Source organism: Thermobia domestica, chromosome 2, assembly GCF_964235325.1.
Source record: "Thermobia domestica chromosome 2, izTheDome1.hap1.1, whole genome shotgun sequence".
Taxonomy (NCBI): Eukaryota; Metazoa; Arthropoda; class Insecta; order Zygentoma; family Lepismatidae; genus Thermobia; species Thermobia domestica.
Window position 1 is genome coordinate 76,881,936 of NC_137455.1, and position 22,782 is coordinate 76,904,717.

Below are 22,782 nucleotides of genomic sequence, written 5' to 3' on the forward strand. Positions count from 1 at the left end.
AAAACAGGTAAAATCAATGGAAATAGAAAAGAGAGTAGGGCAACTAAGAATAGAAAGATAAAGCAAACAAAGTGAAGTTTTAGATACTTAAAGAGCATTGGGGTATGTATGAAAGAATGTAATGACCATGTAGTCTGGACTGCCAATTGGCCGGTTTTTCACCGGCCTGGCCGGAAATATTGCTGTTATTTTGATTAAAGCCGGTGACTGGTTCAAACTTCTTACCAGCCCCTTTATGACTTTTTTTTTTTTTTTTTTTTTTTTTCAAATTTGTATCTAGTTCGAAGCAATTTTACGTAGTTCGAACTGTATATCCAAAAGTTTCACCTTTCACCATCTATCAACGATTAATATATTTTGTTTACCTGTTTAGATAATGTTAAAGAGATAACGGACTGTATCGGGGAAAATTTGAAATTTACTTGTAAGGAATTTTATACATTTATTGAGTGTGAAAAAGAACTTCTTACAGCAATTTCCTGTAGTTGAAGTTTAAGTTTAAAGAATAAATTTCATTTTCCAAATCCAAAATTGTCATGTAAAGATTATAATACTTTTGTTCATCTGTTTCGATAATTCTAAAGAAGTGGTAGTTACTGGTAAATACAATAAAATGATCATTGCCGATGTCAGTTTCACATTTATAGCACAATGTATCTGTTAAGCTTATTAGTGAATGTACTAAGGATATGCAGAATAAAGAAGCATTAGGAGAACTTTTATTGACGATAGTACATTTCTTCCCATGGATGGGTCCGAACAGAAATACTTTACACTTAGACCTATATCATCGAAATTTTGACGGGGTGCTGGATTTTTATTTTCCCGAGTTAGCAACCCAAGTGTAGTCTAGATACGAAAGGTAAAATTTAATAAGAGGACAACATTAGGATAAAATTAAATGACACAGGATTTGCTTATTAAAAAATATTTTCGTGATAGCTCATAACGATATGAGAAACTGGAAGGCAGCCAATATAGAATACAACAATTGATTTAATTAAGGTTATAAGTCAGAAGAAATGAAAAAAACTTTCCGAATTCTCTTGTATCTTACTTCATCTGAATACAGCATTTGAGAGAGGGGGAAGTAGAGAAAATGACAGCTGATAAACAGTATTAAAACGAATTATTTCTACGTCATGATGATGAAGGTTAATTTCAATAAGGAGCACGGAAAATTCTTAATTTGTGGTATGTCGGAAGAATACTTCTGACGATGATAAATACTGAACCACAGAGATTATAATCCATTTCATTTTCACATTTCAAGAACAAATAAGGACTATGATACTGTATAATTTCTATCTATTCTTATTTTCCACCAGAGATCTGGATATTTGGATTTTTCTCTTACAAGAAACAAATAACTGTAATATGAATTTGTTTAACTATACATTTAAATTATGTACGTTACACAAAATGAATGGAAAACCAGATTATTTTTGTTCTTAAAATTGATTTGAAAGATATTTATTGGTTGAATATGCTTCACAATCCCGCGAACGTTATTACCATTTTATATTGTAGTTTTCTGAATAAAAATTCAACTGACTGCAAGTGTTTCTGAATATGACTACTAAATATGACGTCATGAAAACACTACGAACTGCTCATAAATAAACTATTGCAAGTACTATTTTTACTAACAATATTTTTTTTTCTCTGTAAGTATTAGAAAACTACTACAAATATGTACCTTTCCTAAATTTCAAAATATATCAGACCTTTTCATAAAAATGGGTTACTTTTTTTACTTTACTTTAATATAAAAGAGATGTCAACAAAAGCTTTCAACAGACGAAAGAACATTCACATATGACGAATCCTAAGAGTAGGTATCTTGAGTAAACTGTATTAGTTTCTTCTTTAAATAAAATGCGGCTGGAAATAAAATATTCTTGCAGCGAACTTAAATTATACCTTGTCCAACTCTTCAATGCGCATTTCCAGAAGCCCTTTTTCAGCCAGCCTTTCCTGTTGTAATTTCTCTAATTGATTCTTATGCTGCTCTTCTAACAAATCTAGTGCCTCCGCTGCTTGACACAAAAGATCTTGTTTCTCAGATATCTCCTTTCGAAGAGTCTCCGTTTCCACCTGAAATACATGAAACCCATTAATATGAAAACCATCATTACTAGTGTTGTGAAAGCCTGAAAAAAAGGAAAATTTGGGAAAAACTGAAATTTTCGAATATTTTACTACATTGTTTTTAAAATAAAAATAATATTATTTTTATTAGTTTACAGTTAAGATCATTGAGCACTTATGTTTCTTGTATTAGAATAGGGAAAATTTGTGGCAACGCGACATATGTGCATCAGCGGCGCAAATCTGTCTTCAACATTAGGGGAGGGGGGGTGGACAGGAAAGACTGTTCCCATATATATATATATATATATATATATATATATATATATATATATATATATATATATAAGCGATGTTCAAAATATTTATGAAGTTGAAAAACAATGCCATGCAGGAGCAGAGTTTTCTTCAACATTGGGATGCGGGCAGACTTGAGGCTTAGTCTTGGGGGACATCAATTTCATCTCACTTTTCTTTGTGGCAGTCGGACACAAATCATCACATTTCTCCCCCAAAACACATTTCAAATCGGATTATTGGACAGGACAGTCCTCCCCGGTTCCAAGATTGGAGGGGACATGTCCCTCTCATCTCCCCCCGGGATTTACGCCAGTGTGTACCATTCCTTTAAAGTTAGCAGCGTTATAGAATGGAGTTATAGCTTCAACAGATACTGAAATATAATCCTAATTAGATTAATTAATATAGACGCACTTAAATTAACGGGGCCAGATTCATTTCAGTTAAAATCAAATCTATATTTTAAGGATCTATCTATCTTGTGCTCTGTAAAATTTCCGGAAATTTTGAATCCATTAGAAACCAGTTGAGAATGCTTCAAAAGCATTGTCAGAACGAATTTAAAAAGAATGGAGAGATGAAGCTCGAAGGATAACTGTCATTGTTCCTAGATCTAGAAGTATTTTTTTTACCCGCACCTTCTCTTTCCCGCAAAATTAACAAAATATCATCTCTCTATGACTTACAGTTCTCGAGATATTGTTGCCCAAATATCTAGAAATTCGAAAAGTTTGGCCAATATATGGGGAACGGTGACCAGTTGGTACCAAAATGTTTACCATTCTCTTAGATATTGATGAACTTCAATATGATCTCTGTGTGACTTACGGTTCCCAAGATTTGGCTCCTTAAATCTCCTGAAATCGGAACTATCTTTTTGCCAATCATAGAGAGATGATATCACAGGAACGGTAAGCCATACAGAAATAATATTGGTGTCAATCAATCCCTAATAGAATGTTAAACATTTTCGTACCGATATTAACTGATGGCCACTATCCAACTAGCCACTGGCCAAACCAGTGGCCAGTTGGACAGTGGCCACCAATCACTATTTGGTACCAAACTATTTACCATCCTTTCAGATATTGACCAACACCAATATCATCTCTCTATGACTTATAGTTCCCGAGATATGGCTCCTTAAATCTCTGGAAGTCGGCCATTTTTTGGCCAATATCTCGGGAACGGTAAGAGTGATGCGAAAAATTTAATCACTTTCTCTGATAGGTTTTTGATGCTCTATCGAATGCAGGGTTCAGAATTGAAAAAATCGCAAATAACAGACAGACGGACAAACACACAGACATAGAGAATTCAGTAACGAACTTTATAAGTTCGTTGAAAATCTTTCATTCGTAAATGTTGGCAAAAACTGGAAAATATAATTTAAAAGCTATTTCTTCGCCTGATGCTAGGGTCTAATCTTACCTACTGTAACCTGTCTAGAGCATATTATATAATAAAGTGGCGGATCCAGGATATGATCAAGGGAGGGGCTAAGCCATAGTTTGCAGCTTTATCCAGTGTAAAGCAGGATTGAAATTCATTTTATCCAGTGTATACCTGAGCGTATCCCCTCCTTGGATCCGCGCCTGTATATATATATATATATATATATATATATATATATATATAGCTAGATAGATAGATAGATAGAGAGAGAGAGAGATCTTATTTACAACATACACACACTACAGAATTTAACATGTGAAACTTCCGTTCGTTATTATTAAAGACTAGCAGAATACCCGTTCTTAGCATGGGGAGAATATGTTTCATTTTGGACATAAAGTGCACCAAAACTATCCCCAATGAATTTAAGGACCCCAAAAAACTATGAATTCGACACTAGTATCGGTTATTTTCAATTAGTTTTACATGGAACCCTATACCTTTATGAGTGCTAATCAGGGTTGGCAAAAACCATGGTTCTAAAACCGTTTTTTTTTTTTTTGTTTAAACCAGGTTTTTTTGGTTTAAACCAGGTTTGTTTGGTTTAAATAATTTGCTCTATATATTCATATCATATATGGACAGAAATAAGTTTGTTTCGCCTTAATGTTATTATGCAACAACCGGGCTATGCTGGAAGTGGTCACATAAGCTTAAAGCGGAATAAAAACCGCTTCTCGAGTTACATCCGAGAGAAATTGTCCTCCATTTGAACTCGGAACCAGGACTAATTGGCCACAAATGCGATACGTCTGCCGACTCACTCACGAAGGAATCCTGATAAAAATACGTTGTACTGATCTTTACATGCTTCTTAATATAACTGTCAAGAGTCATTTTAGAAGGACAAAAAGATAAACAGTTGCACAAGTGAAAACATTATACAGAATTACATATGGACAATTTCAAAGTACTGCGGAGTACAGGAGAACTAATTTAGTTAAGTTAGTTAACAACGACTTTTATTGGTCCAAATTAAAGAAATACAACGACTTAATTTGCATATAAGAAAAGTGAATAAAGATACGAATTATTTGAGTCCACTTTGGCTCAGACTCATTTATACATAAATAGATACCAAAGATACTTCTCATTTTACTAAATGCCTCTCGTGGGGTCTGTATGACCCCCCCCCCCCCACACACACACAAAGTACGGCATTTCGATGTATTTTATCAATAGTAAACATTGAAACGAAACAATATTTAGAATTTTTCTTTGATTGCAATTACATAACAATAACAACTACAAAAAATCACAAAACAAACATTTATAAACTTGCAAAAAAAAGTTGCTTTTGTAGTATAATCTTTTTGAGTAATGCATGGGGAATTTAGGTCTGAATATAATACGAATAATATACGAGAATGAAACGTGCTAACCCACAAATGTGTGTTCATCAAGATTTTACAAACACTTACACTTTACGAACATTTTTCGTTTTTTGGTTTAAACCACTTGGTTTTTTTAAAAAAAACAGCTGGTTTAAACCACCTTGGTTTAAACCAGCCAACCCTGGTGCTAATGGGGGCTGAATTTGGATTTCAACGGTATTGGAAGTGTCGGCACTAATATCAGTCACTTTCGATCATTTTTATATATCTCCCCTCTCCCCCAACTCAAGTTAGGGCGATGAATTTGGATTTGAACGGCACTGGAAGTGTCACTGTTCATCCGAAAACTATGGATTCGACACTAATATAAGTCATTTTTGATCATTTTTTTTTTTTTTATATATCACCCCATTCCCACTCCATGAAGTTACGGCGATGAATTTGGATTTAAACGGTATTGAAAGTGTCATTGTTCATCTCAGCGACCCCGAAAACTATGGATTCGACACTAATATCGGTCATTTTCGATATATCTGCCCCTTCCTACCTCCAAGTTGCACCTTCAAAGTGAAATTATAAAAAAACTATCCCAGGCCCGATCCTCATCTATGTCGAAAATTTTATGGAGATCGGTCTGGTCGTTCAAGAGTTGTTAAGTTACTAATTTAGTCACTTTCAGTTTTATATATATATATATATATATATATATATATATATATATATATATATATATATATATATATATATATATATATATATATATATATATAAAATTTGTCGCGCCAGAAATCAGCTATTTGTTTACATAAAAAAAATGTATATACGGTTTATTTTAAAAGTCTGTATTAGAATATTACATAATAGTAATTATATGTTTTAGTGAAATTTGCCTACTGCTGTTTCTTTTAAGAAGTAATTTGGTTAAAATTAACAAAACTCAGTTTCATTCAAGAGCACTATTTGCTGCAACAGAAACGCTTCATGATGGTAGATTTGTATGCAACTGTATAAGTTCTTTAATGCATAACAACGAATAAACGACTAAAAAAGCGCATAAATGAAATGAATACAAACAATTAATTTTCAAGAATAATTACAACAATTTTACTTTCGATTTTTTTTTTTTAATATTCGCTATATTCTAATTGCTCAACTCACATTTTTCACGCGTTCAAAAAGAAAAAAAGAAAAGAAGAAAACAGTTCAATTAATAATAAAATTAAGGTAATACAAAGATTTTTGTTATTTTCCCAATTTTTCCATATTTTCCGGAAAGAAACCGGGATTTTTTTTCCAACAGGTTAAAAATTTCTGGAAATTTCACAAGACTAATCATTACACAACAAAAGTAGCAATAATGAAATTACCAAACTTCGCGCCGATGGACAGAAGATTAATTGGAAATAAAATAAGGTAATCGGGGAAAAAGTCAAAACTCTCGGGTTGGAATAACAAACTCTGGCTCCATAGAAGAAGTCATATGTTAGGTTTTAACTACCACTGACATCTGATATATAACAGGTCTCGGATCAAGTTTCCGATCAAGGTCGGGTAAAAGGACTTAGCAATTATGTTCAATCCTTGGTTCCTCTAATGTACCAGTGGATGTAGAACAGGGACAGTGCAAGAGTTAACTTCAAAGAGAAGAGAGAAACATCCAAGTGCTTCGGAAAAAAAATCACTAATAATGTAAGTAAATAGGGAGACAACGATTGGAGTTGAACATTAGTGATAAGTCGATAAGGTGTATCAATATAACAAATTATTATTGTAGGGAGCACGATGACTCAGGTGTAACCTCTGGTGCGTGAGTTTTCTGTTTTGATCACATGTCATGGGAATTTGTGAACACTGTCGTGTCTGTGGATTTCCTCTGAGTTCTTCCGTTTCCTTCCACATTCTCATTCCACCAATCATTTCATAGCCATTTACTTTCATTAATCATGTGTCATTTTGGCTACAGGACACAAGTGCAGGATGGTAAATTAAATATTTTATTTCATTTTTAAAATTGTGACGAAACTGATTGAAGAAAGAACACATTGGCTGCCGTGTTGGGCCGATGGGCCCAACAGTGAACTTTCCTACTGCGCCACGTTGGTCCGATGGGACCAACATTGTAATATTGAGTTCATGATGACTATTCCCAGTCGTTGGCTCACAACTAAAGCTACTTATTCATGCTTTGGGACCAACACGGCGCACGAAAGTATACCGGAACTAATGGCCTGTGAATTTTTTTTTTTTTTTTTTTTTGCTTACTAATTTTATGGGAGGAATATTATAGCGACCAGTGAATATTTCAGTAAGAGTTACATAATACTGCATCAATGGCGCCTAGGGCCCAACCAGCTAATTTTGGCCGGCAGTTATCATGCTAAATACAAATAAGCGATGTATGCAACACAAAAGTATGCACCTGAAAATTCGTAGGAGTCTTCGCCTGTGTTAGGTATTATTGCATGTGTGTGCAGTAAGACCTAGTGGTAAAATATTGCGAAGTGCATTGTGCGCCTAATAATTTAGGTCTAAGGGAGACGTATACCTGGAAAGCATTTCTTCTTCCGAAAAAATTTAGTGGCTCGCATTGTCGCTGGGTGTGCTAACACTGCAGAGGATCCAAACATATTGAACAGTCTAGCAGTCATTGATTCGTCTATGTGAACTTTGCATTGAGGTTCGTGGAGAACATTTACTATTTTTGAACAAACAATGGGAAAATAGTAGGCCAACATTAATTTTACATATATTGCATTTCCTTAATGAGTTTGAATACATGACCATAAATAATTTCATTTATAGTGTACAGTATTTCTTAAGAATTATTTTCTGCTGATTACTTTTTTAATAGTTCTTTACAGACCGCCATTACAACATCATTGGTTGCTTTCTTGCGTAGTGCAAATGACACGTACAGTGTATGTATTATTGTGGCCTTTTCCTTCACATTGCTTCCTCGGGTTATATCTAACTGAGTTTTCTCAGACATTAGTTTGTCTAGGCTATGTATTATTTTCGCCTCTTGACGTTTAACAATTCAGCCTTCTGGCTCATAAACTCTGTAACAGATACAATTGTTTCTTTTTTCTACTTTACACTCTATTGGATTGGTACGATTGAAATATCTTTTTAAGTTTGGTGGTAAACCATCCTTTGTAATGAAACGAATAGATGGTCCGAGTCACGCATACGAATTCCACTTCTTAAAGGTTCAGAAAAAACAGGTTAAAGCTAAGTAACTCAGAAAGCAGAGTGTTGTTGACGAAGGTTGCGTGAAGATGTACCATGGAAAACACACAACTCCTAGTCCGTTTTCTTTACGAGTTCACACTGAGACATTTTGCACATCTGGTATGGTGGTAAATGGTGAATGAACGCCACTATACGCCACTGATTTATGAAATTTAGTGTCGGTGACTCAACACTGATAAATGAGCTCTATAATGAGCTCCTCTGAAACTCCGTGGAAGCAGATCCTCGTTAAATTGTTCTTGCAATCGCAGACGATTTGGACACACATACCATACCGTTGTTGTTCAAAAGCTCTGCACAATCGTTAAGGTGACACAGTTGCACTTACGGGCGCCATGTAAGTTATAGCGGCCAATAAGGGTCGCGCTTGGAGGTGTGCGGTTTTCTGTGTACAGCATAACTGGGAAAGATTCCTGCATCGGACAGTCACTTCTGATTAACAAATCGATCGGGTACGGCAGTCGAAAACGGTCATGGCAGTAACTGGCCGTGATCAACGAACAGCATGCTTCCCAAAACCACCATTTCACTTCCAGAAGCTGCTGATGCTAGTACGGAGCCTTACAGAGCTGAACTCCATAAATGCATCGTAAACTATTGACATTTATCCAGCAATGGTCACTAATAGAGGTCCTTTTAAAGATCTCATAAATTTTCTTTAGGTTAATCCTTGCACCGCCCCTGTTCTACATCTGTTGGTACACTACTAGAATCTAAAGATGAAAATAATTGCTACAATTTTTACTCAATCTTGATCCGACACTTTGTTCGCGAGCTGTGGTCCTTCTCAGTATCGTTCAGTCAAATTTTCGGCGGACTCCACCTACGAAATGGCGTATTGGTACGGGATAATCTGTTGGATAAGTTAACATCGGGTTAAAATGTTAGCGCCAGTACACCGGTGGCGCAGATAATGGCCGGAAAATTAGTTGATTTTTTTTTTTTTTTTTTTGACAGAATATAGGTTATTGTTATTCTACATTAACGATAGAAAAGATTCGACATTGTATAATTTTAGAATTAAGTACTATTTCGAATAATTGTTCGAATTCAGTTCCTTTTAAGTTTGTGAAGTATCTTACGATACTTGTACTCTATTCTACATAAATAATTATATTTTAGTAGTGTCTTGTATGAGAGGAGAGAACATGAATATGTCTTACTAATCTCAATAGTTCGGAATCCATAACTGGATTATTATTTTCTTTCTTTCCTGGTTATCTCCTTTCTTTCCTTTTCACGTCAGGGTGAGTAAAATATCCTATTACGTTCATTACAAATAACAATTCGGATGCCTGTACACAGTGGTGTTATTCAGCCGGTTCGCTAGAATTGGTTGTTAAAATATCTAGAGTTCGCAGAACCGTTTGTTATACCCAGACATGGTACGAGTAAATTTTACCCAGTTGTACCCAGGAACAGTAATTTTTAGTTTTACTATAAAAGTAACCACGAAAGTTCTGTCGCTTTTTGTGAAGGTCTGTGTTCAATTGACCCTCATACCGTGAGTTGAATGCGAATGGACATAAGGCGAAGGCCAGTTGTTGGTGTCAGTATATCCAACATACTACCTGGTTGTGGCAGTTCAGTTACACTGTGAACCTGCGTAAGGACAGAATGAACATGGGACCTCCACTGAGCGTCGTAAGGGCGTGTTATGCTGTACGAGTTCAAACTGGGCTCAAACGTCGCTGCAGCGAGGCGGAAGATGCCAGGTCTTTGGTGAGGGTATCGTTACTACGCGGACAGTGCAGCGGCAGTTTAAGTTTAAGGACGGTGACGAAACACTCGAAGACGCACCACGTGCCGGAAGACCAACACATGTACAAAATGAAGATCGTCAGACAGCAACTGAGGCGAACAGTGGCCAGTCATGTAAGGAACTGACAAGAGAGGGTCACGAAGTGGCTGCGCTGAGATTCGAACGAGACAATTGTGTTTGCATTTGATATATTATAACTAGACGAATCCCAAAGTTATACGTGCCACCGGGCGGAATGTCGTGACTTACAACATAGTTTGTAATGTAAAAGCTACAAAGCTGGCAGAATAGTTTGAACCGGGTTATTTCTTCGGAAACGGTTGGGGAAATGGAAAGCTCGGCGAACATGTGTCCCATCATTTTCAAGGACACACTTTTTGGGGTAAAAAACTTTGCCCCAGGGTCTCAGACGGGGTCTAACTCAAAATTTTCAAATTTCAATTGGGGTTAAGTAGCACATCGTTTGAAAACTGTCGTAAAATGAAAGAAAATGCAGCAAGTATCGACTCTCTACGACAACCCTGTTCAAAATGGCGGCGGGTCAAAATGTAAACAAAATCTTAATTGAAAATTCCATGGTCACCCCTATAAATCGGAAACAGCGAGACAAATGTGAAAACAGGAAAGGAAGTATGGCATTTTTTTCAAAGTAAACGATTTAAGTTAAAACGTCTTGTCCCGGGGCCCCCACAGGGTCCCAGGCGGGGTGCAACTAAAAAGTTTCAAATGGCAAGAGGGGTTAAGTAGCACATCGTTTGAAAGTTGTTGTTAAATGAAAGAAGATGGAGCGAGGTATCGAGAGACTTTCTACGACAACCCTGTGCAAAATGGCGACGGTCAAAATGTAAGCAAAAGGTTAACTGAAAATATATGACCACCTTGAATCCAAGATGGCCGCTTAAAACCTATGTCATTCATACCAGTACAAATATAAATCTCTATTTTTCTCTATTATGTATTTAGAAACAATAGGAAGACTAAAGAACAATTCAATTTCGATTCACTTCAACTATTATTTTATTCCGTAATAACGAATATATGTTTTGTTCCTAATGCATGTTCATCACGGTTCTCTCGATACCTTTTGCGTGAATATAACGATAATGCAATTAACACAACTCTGACTTCGTATTCATACTGCTAAATAGAAGTTGAGTACCTTCGGGTATTTTTCTAATTTTGTCATACGTAGTTTATACATAAAGAACTTGCTGCACCAGTCAGGTAGGTGCTATATTGTAACGTATTCATGATGGTTACATTTGTATGCCATTCGTTGGTTTGATCGCAATGTTTGAAGCAATTCCAAATATATATATATATATATATATATATATATATATATATATTTAAAAAAAACGTTCATTTACAAGATTGTTGAGCAGTACCAAACCACGTGTAAATCATTTCAGTACTTCGAGCTGCGTCAAACTTTGTTGGTTTGGTCACAATATTCCAAGAAATAGCGTATTTATATACAAACTCATTTTTTACGCTGGCAGCCATGTTGGATTACAGATGATACTCTTTGATATTTTGAAGATATCTGCTATTAACCATAAACGTATATACCACATTTTGCTTCTGCAACACCAGCAGTTTGAGCTGAGCGTGCGTTCGATACATAGTGCGGCATCTGGAACTCAAGATGTCGCGTTTTTGAACATTTCACATCTTTTTGTCACCTAACATTCATGCCAAATTCGGTTTTCCTAGCTTCAGCAGTTTTTTATATACTTATCCTTTCGATATAGGTTTTAACCGGCCATCTTGGATTTAATGTAGCTATAGATTTTCAATTAAGCTTTTGTTTACATTTTGATCCACCGCCATTTTGCACAGGGTTGTTGTAGAAAGTCGAGATTTGCTCCATCTTCTTTCATTTTACAACTTTCAAACGATGTGCTACTTAACCCCTCTTGCCATTTGAAAATTTTGAGTTGGACCCCGTCTGGGACCCTGGGGCAAAGTTTTTTACATTAAGTGAGTCCTTGAAAATGATGGGATATGTGTTCGCCGAGTTTCACATTTACGCAACTGTTTCCGAACAAATGACTCGATTCAAAGTATTCTGCCAGGTAATTTTTTGTAGCTTTTACATTACAAAATGTTGTAACTCACGATATTCCGCCCGGTGGCACGTATAACTTTGAGATTAATTTAGTTATAACATATCAAATACAAACACAATTGTCTCGTTCGGATCTCAGCGGAGCAATTTCGTGACCCTCCCTTGTGAGATTACAATTCAGTGGAGGAGTGGAAAAACCATTGGTAGCACCTCCATCAACTTGGGAAGCACTACAAGATGGATCCCACATGATTTGACTCCGGGCCAGAAAGTAACGCGACCAGACACCTGTGTTTTCTTTGCTGCCTCGTCTTAGGAACGAGCCATTTCTGGACAATGTGTTGACATGTGATGAGAAGTGGGTCCTGTACGAAGCTCCATGGCGCCTTATCATTGGTTAGCATCTCATGAACCGGTTTCAAAACAGTCGAAAGCATCACTCCACCAGAAGGTCTTCCTGTGTGTTTGGTGGACTGCTCGCGGCATCGTGCATCGGGAACTGCTACCAGCTGGTCACAGCATCAATACAACTGTGTACTGTCAGCAGCTGAGCCGTGTTCAAGAAAAACTCAAACTCTGGAGCCAGCACTTCTGAATCGCAAACAGGTCCTCCTGTTACATGACAACGCTAAGCCTCACGTGGCTAGGATGACCCGGGACACCATTCTACGCCTTGGATTGGAAACACTATTGCATCCGTCACACTCCCCGGACATTGCACCGTCCGATTATCACCTGTTCCATTGCTTGGATAATCATCTTCGAGGACGCCAGTTCAAATCCCTAGTAGCGATGCAAAATGCACTTGATAACTCCTTTGCTTCACGACCCACCAAATTCTACCGCGATGGAATCCATGGCCCTCCAGAACGTTGGCAGAAAGTCGTCGATGCTGATGGGGACTATTTATGATCTTCCAGGTATGTCTTGGGTCAAATATCGATGTTCGAAGGTGGTGGGTGAAAAGGCGACAGAATGTTCTTGGTTACCTTTATACCTTTGTTTTTAAAAATTCTTACAGCTACAGGTTAAACACATGATCTCTCAGAACAAAGTAAAAGCGTTTATTTCTTAATCTCAAATGCTTATATATCAAGAATGAGAACTAAATTACATGAGTGTAGTGGTGAGGGTTACTTATATCTGAAATGCATGCATACCATTATCAACAATTGTCGATCCGTTGATGGATTAAGATCTTCCCAAATACTTTTTTGTCAATCACCTATCTTGGATAATCCGTTTCTAAGATATTCACAGTGCTACCTAATTTCGTCACACCACCTTATATTAGGATATTATGTAGGTACCTACATACTCTCTCTCTCTCTCTATTATATATATATATAGAACCATAGAGCCGGTTGTTAAAAAATTAGAGTAACACCACTGCCTGCACATACATGATAATGTACCCGTTTCAAACATTACTGTTTGCCGTGTCAAACTATGCATTCTGCTTCCTGTGACTAAATGATTACATCCTTCTGCTTTTTACGCGACGAAATAATAATAGTAATATAAATGTGTATTGATATACGGTATATATAAGATGAAGCTCGACTATTTTAAGGAATAATTAAATATGCATTGGTGTAGACTGAATAAATGTTAATTATATAAATTGGCGGATGAGTTATATGTAGGAACAGGAATGGTATTTGTAACTTAGATGTTAATGTGGATAAATCTGGAGACATGTATTAATGTTTACACTACTATAATTGTATTGGCATGATCGTTTTGACTGTAACTGGTGTGATGAGAGAACTATTTGTGTGCTATATACAGTAATGATAATAAAAGCAGGTCAACATTCTACAGTTGAATTTGATTTCATAGTTATCTTATAGAATGCATTGCGTATTCATTCCTGATGTGTTTTACGCAATTCTTGTTTCCTGTTTCCTTTCCCTGTTAAGGGTGCCCTGCGTTGGCAACGTACCAACAGCCACAAATCCGATGCACTAGTGTTGACCGAGAAGATCTCGACGTATTTCTAGCTGATCCTTCACGTAACATCTATTTGCCGATATAAGTGGAAAGTAAAGAGGTTAACACAGGACTGGTTTTGCCGCATTTTTGTTCATTAATATTGCTATTAAATACTTATTACGGTTGATTTTACGTGCTGGGAATTAGATAATACCCTTTTGGACGTATTCTGCTTACAAGCTCTACTCAACATTAATGATAAACAAACATTACCATAACACTCATTGTAGGATTACCTGTGCCGTACCAGAACGTCGTACCACAACCTACGTCAAATTACGGTTAAGGTACACCGTATATTACAAAACCCTATTATGACCAATGTAGGCTTCTGTCGAAGCAGATGTGGTTATTTGAGAGATTACATTCCTTCCTCGGTAGGGTTGGTAAGCTCAGACGAAGAGGAACCCATCTTCCTCAAGCTTACATGATGAAGTACCATGTAAACCCCCAGGACCAATATTCTGTGTTACTTTCGGGCCCATTTGAGTAGGGATAGTATCGAGACGAGACGAGACTTTGTAAGCCTCGGTCTCGTCTCCGTTGATAAGTAGCGGTCTCGGTCTCGAGTGAAAAATCGCCGTCTCGGTCAACAGATGCTTGTATCGATCTCGATCTCGTCTCGTCTCGAAAGAAATAGTGTGAAATTAAAATTTTGAAAGTATTATTATCGTACAGTCTGTTGTTTCCGCTTTTTATTTTTTGCCTTAATTCTTGACTTAGAATTATGATATGATGTACCTCTTGTAGCTAATTTGTTACCGCTAATGCTTTCCAAACGTGTGTTCCAGGTTCAATCATCAGTGGGTATAACATACCTGGGATAAAACCGTAATAGTAACCCATATTTCACTTTCAGCAATAGATTTTGTTTCAAATAGCCTCAGTACTACCTATACAATTAAACTCTATTAAATTAACTCCAGTACTATACAATAGTTTATTTCCTTCCTTTGAATCAAAATTGTTCAATACCTCCTAACGGATAACGCAGCACATAGCAGCATAAATGTATTTAATCGTACCGAAATTGAAATTTTACAATTTCTGTTATTATCCAATACATTCTGCCTTGACTGTCATTTTAAAAACAGAATATAACGTTCATTATCTTAACAAATAGAGTAAATTATTACTACAATATATTTTGTTTCAAATTGACCAAATGCTTTATTACCGTTTCACATATCAGTGTTTAATTGACACTTTAAAACAGGAACTCTTTACCCTTGTGGTGGGAGCTACGGCACTCATCTTTGCTATCTGTGGTCTCGGGTTGCATCACCAAACAAATTAGATTCAAAGTCCGATATGTCATATAGTTCGCGTCTCAGTTTAAGTACATTCTGTTTCTTATACAAGTTCATAAGGTCGAAATCTATTACATAAGCATATATCCAGTGCTGTAACATAGATTAAGCTTATTCCTGAGCTCTCACCGGTGCATGGGATCTTTATTCGAGAAAACTAATTGTGCGTTCATTACATTGAAATTTTATATTGATTGAAAATTACTTGCGAAACATGGACACACATATTATATAAGTATATAGGTAATTCGAGTTATATATATCTATTTTCTCTGTCCCGGCAAAACAAGTAATTCTTAAGTTTCTAGTTTTCTTTTGTATTAATTTTCGTAGTTTTGCTGCAATAAGGATCAAAAATATTTTTTTCGCTGTACGAATTTCGTTAAATTTTGGATCCATTTTTACCCTTCCTTACCTAGTAAAAGTTAAGGTTCTTTCTAGTGGTAAGTATAAAAGCATCCTACTACTTTGTAACTACTTAGTATAGTTTGAAAAATAGTACTATAGGTCTTACTTAAGGAACCGGTTTTTCGCTTCTCCTGTAAAATTACGAAATTATGACTTTTAGTTTATCTCTGAGGTCCAGATATAATAAAATCATAATCAACCATTATCAATCCACTGCTGGATGAAGGTCTTTCCAAGTCTTCTCCACAACTGTGTATTTTGAGCAATTCTTTTTCAGGTTACTTCCCAGTTGTTCTTGATTTTGTCAAACCTTCTTGTATAAGGACGTTTCCCAGGCTGTTTTTATCTCGTCGTATCCTGTCTAGAATTGTTTTTGTCCATCGATCATAATTCCTTGCAATATGTCCAGCACATTTTCCAGCCCATGTTAAAAATTATTTCATTAGTACCAGTCATTAGTGGCCAAATAATTCATTTCTACTGTATACAGGGTGTTTCAAAACAACACCGACGTTTGGGAGGTGAATCCTAACACCAAAATACGACGAAAAGTATAAACCAACCTGGGTGCATAAATGCTTCCTTTCGGAGTTATAGGCTGCCGAAAACATGAAAAAATGTACTTTAAAGGTCCTAGCTCCAAAACTATGGAGCCTTCAGTAGTCGGGTCAAGACTTTAATATGGTAAGGAACTAATATGTGCTCTATCCAAAAATACATGTTTCAGAATCCTGCAGTACTTCCGCAACAATTCTTATAGAGTTAGTGAGCACTTCAGATTATATGCCCGTAACCAAATTGCCTGTGCAAAAATTGTTGCGTGAGTACCTTAGGATTCTGAAACATGTATTTTTGGATAGAGCACATATTAGTTCCTAAGTAAAGTCTGACCCAACTACGGTAGGTCCCATAGTTTTGGAGCTATGGACCTTTAAAGTTCATTTTTTCATGTTTTCGGCAGCCTATAACTCCGAAAGGAAGCATTTGTGCACCCAAGTTGGTCTATACTTTTCGTCTTATTTTGGTGTCAGGAATCACCTCCCAAACGTTGCCGGATTTGAAACACCCTGTATATTTGGCCTACAAATAGTTCAGATCTGCTACTTTTGGAGCACAGACACGCTAGTTTTTTATCTTCAAATCTGACAACACTGACTTAATGATTTAAATCAACACAATGTGAGGACTTCCATTTGGACTCGCGGCTAACACGCTTGACTTCGGTTCGTGTGGTCCCGAATTCGATTTCGGGTGGGGGTACAGTTGAACGACCGAAGTGGTTCGGATTCCATTATAATCATTAGCTCCGCGTCTCCTTTAAACGCCCTAGCATAATCGTGGGGCGTTAAACTAAAACAAACCAAACAAAAAATCAACACAATGTGTATTACTAACTGTAAGTCCTCTAACAATTACATATAGCTATATCGTATGGATCAAGTTTGGGGTGGTCGGTGGTCAAACTAAAACAAGTGAAATGTAACTAGGGTGTAATTAGAACTTTTAAATAAGCATGGATTTGTGTACATCAGGCATAAGGCTTAGGGGAACAACTAGTGTTACTGAAAAGTTATCAGTTACATTTAATTTCAGTTACAATTTGCATTTACATGTATTGCTGGAACCAAAACTTTGACATTAACATTATAAAGACTATGAAACATCGTCTTTGGAAACATTCTTGCACCATAAAACAAATTACGAGCAATTTTAAAATATTTTGCAGTGTAGCTACGTTATTTGCATTATATTTAGAATATTTATCAATTTATTTAAGTTGGCAACACTACTTAAAGTAATGGAACTGCGACTTGTAATTAAAACCACCAAAAACTATTGTTGTAATGTTATAGAAGCAAACGAAAGCAACAATCACTATAAAAAAAATTAACACAAATACGATATTTTAAGCAGTATAGCAATCACTATCCAAGTGTTTGGTATCTCTGAAACGGTTTGAAATAACAATTGTTGTAAATGGCATTACGATCACTTAAGTCTTTTGGAAGCATCTACATGATGAGACGTGATATGACAGCACGCTTTCGAAGTAAAGTCTTTAGAAAAAGTTAAATTTTCCATTTCTTGTAATTTTGTTCCTTCATTCATTCGAAATACATTATTCCACGATCATAGTATTTGACGCTAAGATACAAATGATGTACATTGCACCTTCTATGCCAATTGAGTTATTAGAAATCTCCAAATGTTGATGTTACTGATACTGTATTGTCCTTTGTTACACTGAATAATGTATGTGGTATTGTGGTTTTATTTAATATCTAGATTAGAAATAGTAAATACTTTACATAGTGCAATTTGAGAAAATATAACTTTATTTTGTGTTGGCAACACTGCATCTTTATCTAGTAGTATTGTATCTAGTAGTATCTACAAGAATTTTCCCTTCAATATTTCACACAACATGGTACAAAATTTCAGCAGAGAGAGAGAGAGAGAGAGAGAGAGAGAGAGAGAGAGAGAGAGAGAGAGCATTATGTGCAACAGCAGTGGATTTTATTTCAGGAGGGGCTTGAGCCCGATACCTACTCCTTAAATACGCTACTGTACATTAGTCAACCGTTCCCAAATTATCTCACACAGCAACGAAACAAATTTTGAGTAAAGGCAAAGCAGCTATCAATATTCGAGACGAGACCGAGACTTTCCAGACTGACCAAGGTCTCGTCTCGATTTAGAGAGGTCTGTCTCGGTCTAGTCTCGGTTTCGGTACCATCCCTATATTTGAGAGGCTGGTATAGCCTCATCTATATTGTTAGGGGATCCTACTCTCACTACGTCAAGACCATAACATTTTAGCCTATGAGGAAGAATAATGTAATCCACAGTGATGTTTTAATTACGCCCAGTTAGCCACTAAGGAAACTTTCTCCAGATTTACTAGCGATTGACGTGCTAGCAATACTTCCTCGCAGAAAATATAAACACATGCAGGGCCGGATCCAGGATTTTCTGATGGGGTGTGCACCAAATTATTCCCAGTACACTTGAATTAAATTTGAGGTTTTTAAATGCCTTTGTGTATCTGTGGTGTGAATAAGGAATTGCCTTGGAAATATGAGTGTATGCTCTCGATGAATCCTGTTCCTTCAACCTTAAGAAAATTGACTGAAACATTTGATTTTGGAAAACTCACTGCTAGCTCATCACTTTAGGTAGTGTATATTTACAACGAAGGGGGGTGCACGTGCACCTTTGCACCCCCCTAAATCCGGTCCTGAACACATGTACAATTTTTCACATTCTTATGAAATGCGTTTCGACTAGTTGGACCAGATCCAAATCGCCCGTTTACAGCAACAGTTCTAAAGGCCAACTAAGAATATATATATCTATCTATCTATCTATATATATATATATATATATATATATATATATATATAGGGTTCATTATGAAAGTAATGAGCATGATGCTACCCTGCTTCAACAATCCACCGCAGCGCGCGCTGCCGGCGCGGAAAAAGTAGTGGGTGGTCTGTCCTTCCAAATGCGCCCGGAGTCAGTCTGCTGCGAGCAGTAACAGCGTCTGAATGTCGATCCGCGTGAAGCACGTTTTTACAAGTTGTAACACGGCGCGATGGAGGGTTCGCTCGAACAACGCTACGCTATAAAAGTTTGCGTCAAGTTGGGTAAGAATGCTACGGAAACTTACCAGATGCTAAAAGAGGCCTCAAGGAGTGTTTGTCAAGATCCCAGGTCGGAAAATGGCACAAGTCGTTCAAGGAGGGTCGGGAGGAGGTCGCCGACGAGCCCCTTCTGGACGCCCAACAACGGATAGGACCGACGAAACGTTAACTGTGTGCGTGAAGTGTTGCGCTCAGACCGGCGTGTGAGCATTCAACAAATCGCGAACACCCTAAACATGTCAACATTTGCGGTACATGGGATAGTGACCGAGGACCTGCAAATGCGAAAGGTCTGTGCGAAGCTTGTGCCGAAGGTGTTGACGAACGAACAAACAGAACTTCGAGTTTTGGCATTGTGTGAAAGTGATCCGGACTTTTTAGACTCGGTCGTAACGGGAGACGAATACTGGATGTTCGAATACGATCCAGAATCCAAAAGGCAGAGTGTGGAGTGGCACACCTCATCCTCCCCCCCCCCAAAAAAAAAGGCGCGCATGAGCAAATCCCGAATCAAAACCATGCTTATTGTTTTCTTCGACGTTCGAGGAATCATCCATTTCGAGTTTGTGCCACCAAGACACCCTGTCAACGCAGGATTTTATCTAGAAGTGCTCAAGAGACTGAAACGCAGGGTCGCCCGCGTTGGAAGTGACATCAAAGACTCAATGAAACTCTACCACGACAATGCACCAAGTCACACCGCCTTCACCGTCGTCGACTTCCTGGCCCGGAGCAGAACCCGTGGTCCCCCCCTATAGTCCTGACCTGGCTCCTAGTGACTTTTTTTTTTTTTGTTTCCCTGTTTGAAGACACATCTCAAAGGAAAGCATTGGGACTCCATGCAGAACATTCACGCCCATGTTACAAGGTTTTTAAAAGCCATTCCAGCCGAGGACTAAAGATGCTTTCCAGGCGTGGAAAACAGTCTCCAGAAGTGTATCGATGCAGAAGGAGCGTATTTTGAGGAATTTTAAAGATTTGTAACAATCGGAACAATAAAAGTTTTTTCTAAAGCAATGCTCATTACTTTCATAATGAACCCTGTGTATATATAATCGTAGACTGCCATGTCTATCATCCGTAGCAAAGAAACTTCAATAATACATTTACTGAAAAAAAAAGAGAGAAACAAGTAAAGAACATTTTAAAATATTAACTACAGGCAAATAACAATAATCTTGAGTGAGTGAAAATATGATCCACAATAACTAAAAATGTATCAAAGCATTCAGTTTTGGTGAAATTGCTCTTATCCACAAAGTCTCTGCGCTTAATCTTACTTAGATACATAGACTTCTTCATTTTATTACTTTATACTTACTTTTAATTCAATATTCTTTTTAATTGCGTCTTCCGTATCGTCAGGTCCTCCGATATGCCCCATCCTTTCCTCGAGAAAATATATCCTAAGCTTCAAATTAAAATTCTCCTTTTTAAGATGTGAAAGTTGCTCTTCGTATTCTTTCATTGTACGGCCACGAATAGGAGACATCTTACCCGGAGATCGAAGGCCCACAGTAACTGAAAAACAAAATATGTGAAAGTTAACAAAGTGTACAATCACACTAACAATCATTCTACAACAAAGTCATTGTTTACTGTTGAAAGCCCATGGAAGTCATTTTTTTAAAAAATAAAACAACTATAATACACTAAGTTATGTTACCACAATGTATTAATGTAACGATTTAACACAAGACAATGTAACTGAATCGCTATACGTTATGAAGTATCTTGTGATAGTAATCTTTGTGAAAAGGAACTTCAAAATTTAACGAAAATTATATTTTAGTTTGTTGAAGATAAGTTTGTATAGCTTTTTTCGCTATACAAACCACTTCATCTGTCACATATTTGTTTATTCACCAAAGCAAGGTTCTTTAATCAACTCAAAAACTATCTGATTGCTAAAAATGTTCGAACTTAAATAGTTAATTGAACATACAACAATGTGACTAAGTAGGTCTGGATCTTCCTCAGGTTTTGTAGTAAATGTGTGTAATAAGTCTTAAATAAACTCACTATCATATTTAACTAGACAATTACAATAAAAAAGAAGTTCAAATACAAAATTGTCAGGATGTCTGGTCGCTACAGTCTTCTAATTATATTTTAAATAAGTTAATGTTCGTTATGGAACAACGTCCTAATCTTGCTAATGTACGGGTTTCCATAAGATTATATCTAAGTCGAGCAGCGCTGCATCCAGGGGCGGATCCAGGACCGACTTCTGGAGGAGGGGGCGGTGGATTGTCATACTGCTATTTTTAAGGGCTCCAAACTTTGGAATGGGTTTTATTTATATATATAAAATAGCAAAGTTTCCTCTTCTGGGGAGAAATCGCCCCGTCGCCCCCCCTGGATCCGCCCCTGGTTGCATCTGATCAGCACTTGGATGGGTGATTGATGTTAGTAGAGTGGCATTTACCCAGCATCCTGAAGACAATTAATTTGGGATTTACTCGAGTGGAAGACGACGCCGATCAAGAAAACAACAAAGACAATGACAGAACTCTAGACATATTTGACAACTATTCGTCAACTAAGAAATGTCAGCTTGCTGGCTTAAGCACTTCAGGGCTTCGTGTCAGAGTTCTGTTTAACCAACGGTTATCGTATTCGTAGAACCTCTGACCATCTAATTTCCTAATTTCATTATCTTTTCTTAAGTAAAAATTTCGGAACAGCTGAGAAAATGTATTTGGTAATAAATCAACATGGTCCAGTTTGATATCACTCCAGAACAAACATTTCTTTGTAAATGAAAACGAAACTGACAAAAAGTGTCTCTCAAAACTTTACAAGAACTCTGGTTATTATGTATTATTAAGTAACATATAATTACGTAATTACCAGACAACTTCATTTTGGTGAGACTTGCTACAATTTCATTCTCCCTATAAGGAACTTTCTGTTCTGAAATGATTACAATATAATGATGTTGATTTATTTCAAAATATATTTTCTCGAATATAAACATTAGCTATTTTGCTTGTTAACTTACTTTTAGGCTCGTGTCAATTGGTGTAACAAAAAAAAAAAAAAAAATCAACGAGGTGGGTAAAATTTGGTATACTACATCGTTGCCGGCTAAGAAAATTGAATCTATTCATACGAACCCGAAACTAAATACCAATCTATTGTCTGGGCGTTTTAA

The 22,782-nt window shown here is 36.8% G+C and overlaps 1 protein-coding gene across 5 annotated transcripts in view; it reads right to left on the reverse strand.

Moving 5' to 3' along the window:
• The window catches only part of LOC145672908 (uncharacterized), a 196,141-nt gene that overhangs the window by 60,552 nt on the left and 112,807 nt on the right, over positions 1-22,782 (reverse strand). For all 5 annotated transcript variants that reach the window (XM_081742138.1, XM_081742131.1, XM_081742121.1 and 2 more), the window contains 2 exons: positions 20,947-21,146; positions 1,924-2,097 (listed from right to left, as the gene is read on the reverse strand). In XM_081742138.1, coding sequence (XP_081598264.1) covers positions 1,924-2,097; positions 20,947-21,146 — 374 coding nt within the window. The remainder of the gene's footprint in view (positions 1-1,923; positions 2,098-20,946; positions 21,147-22,782) is intronic.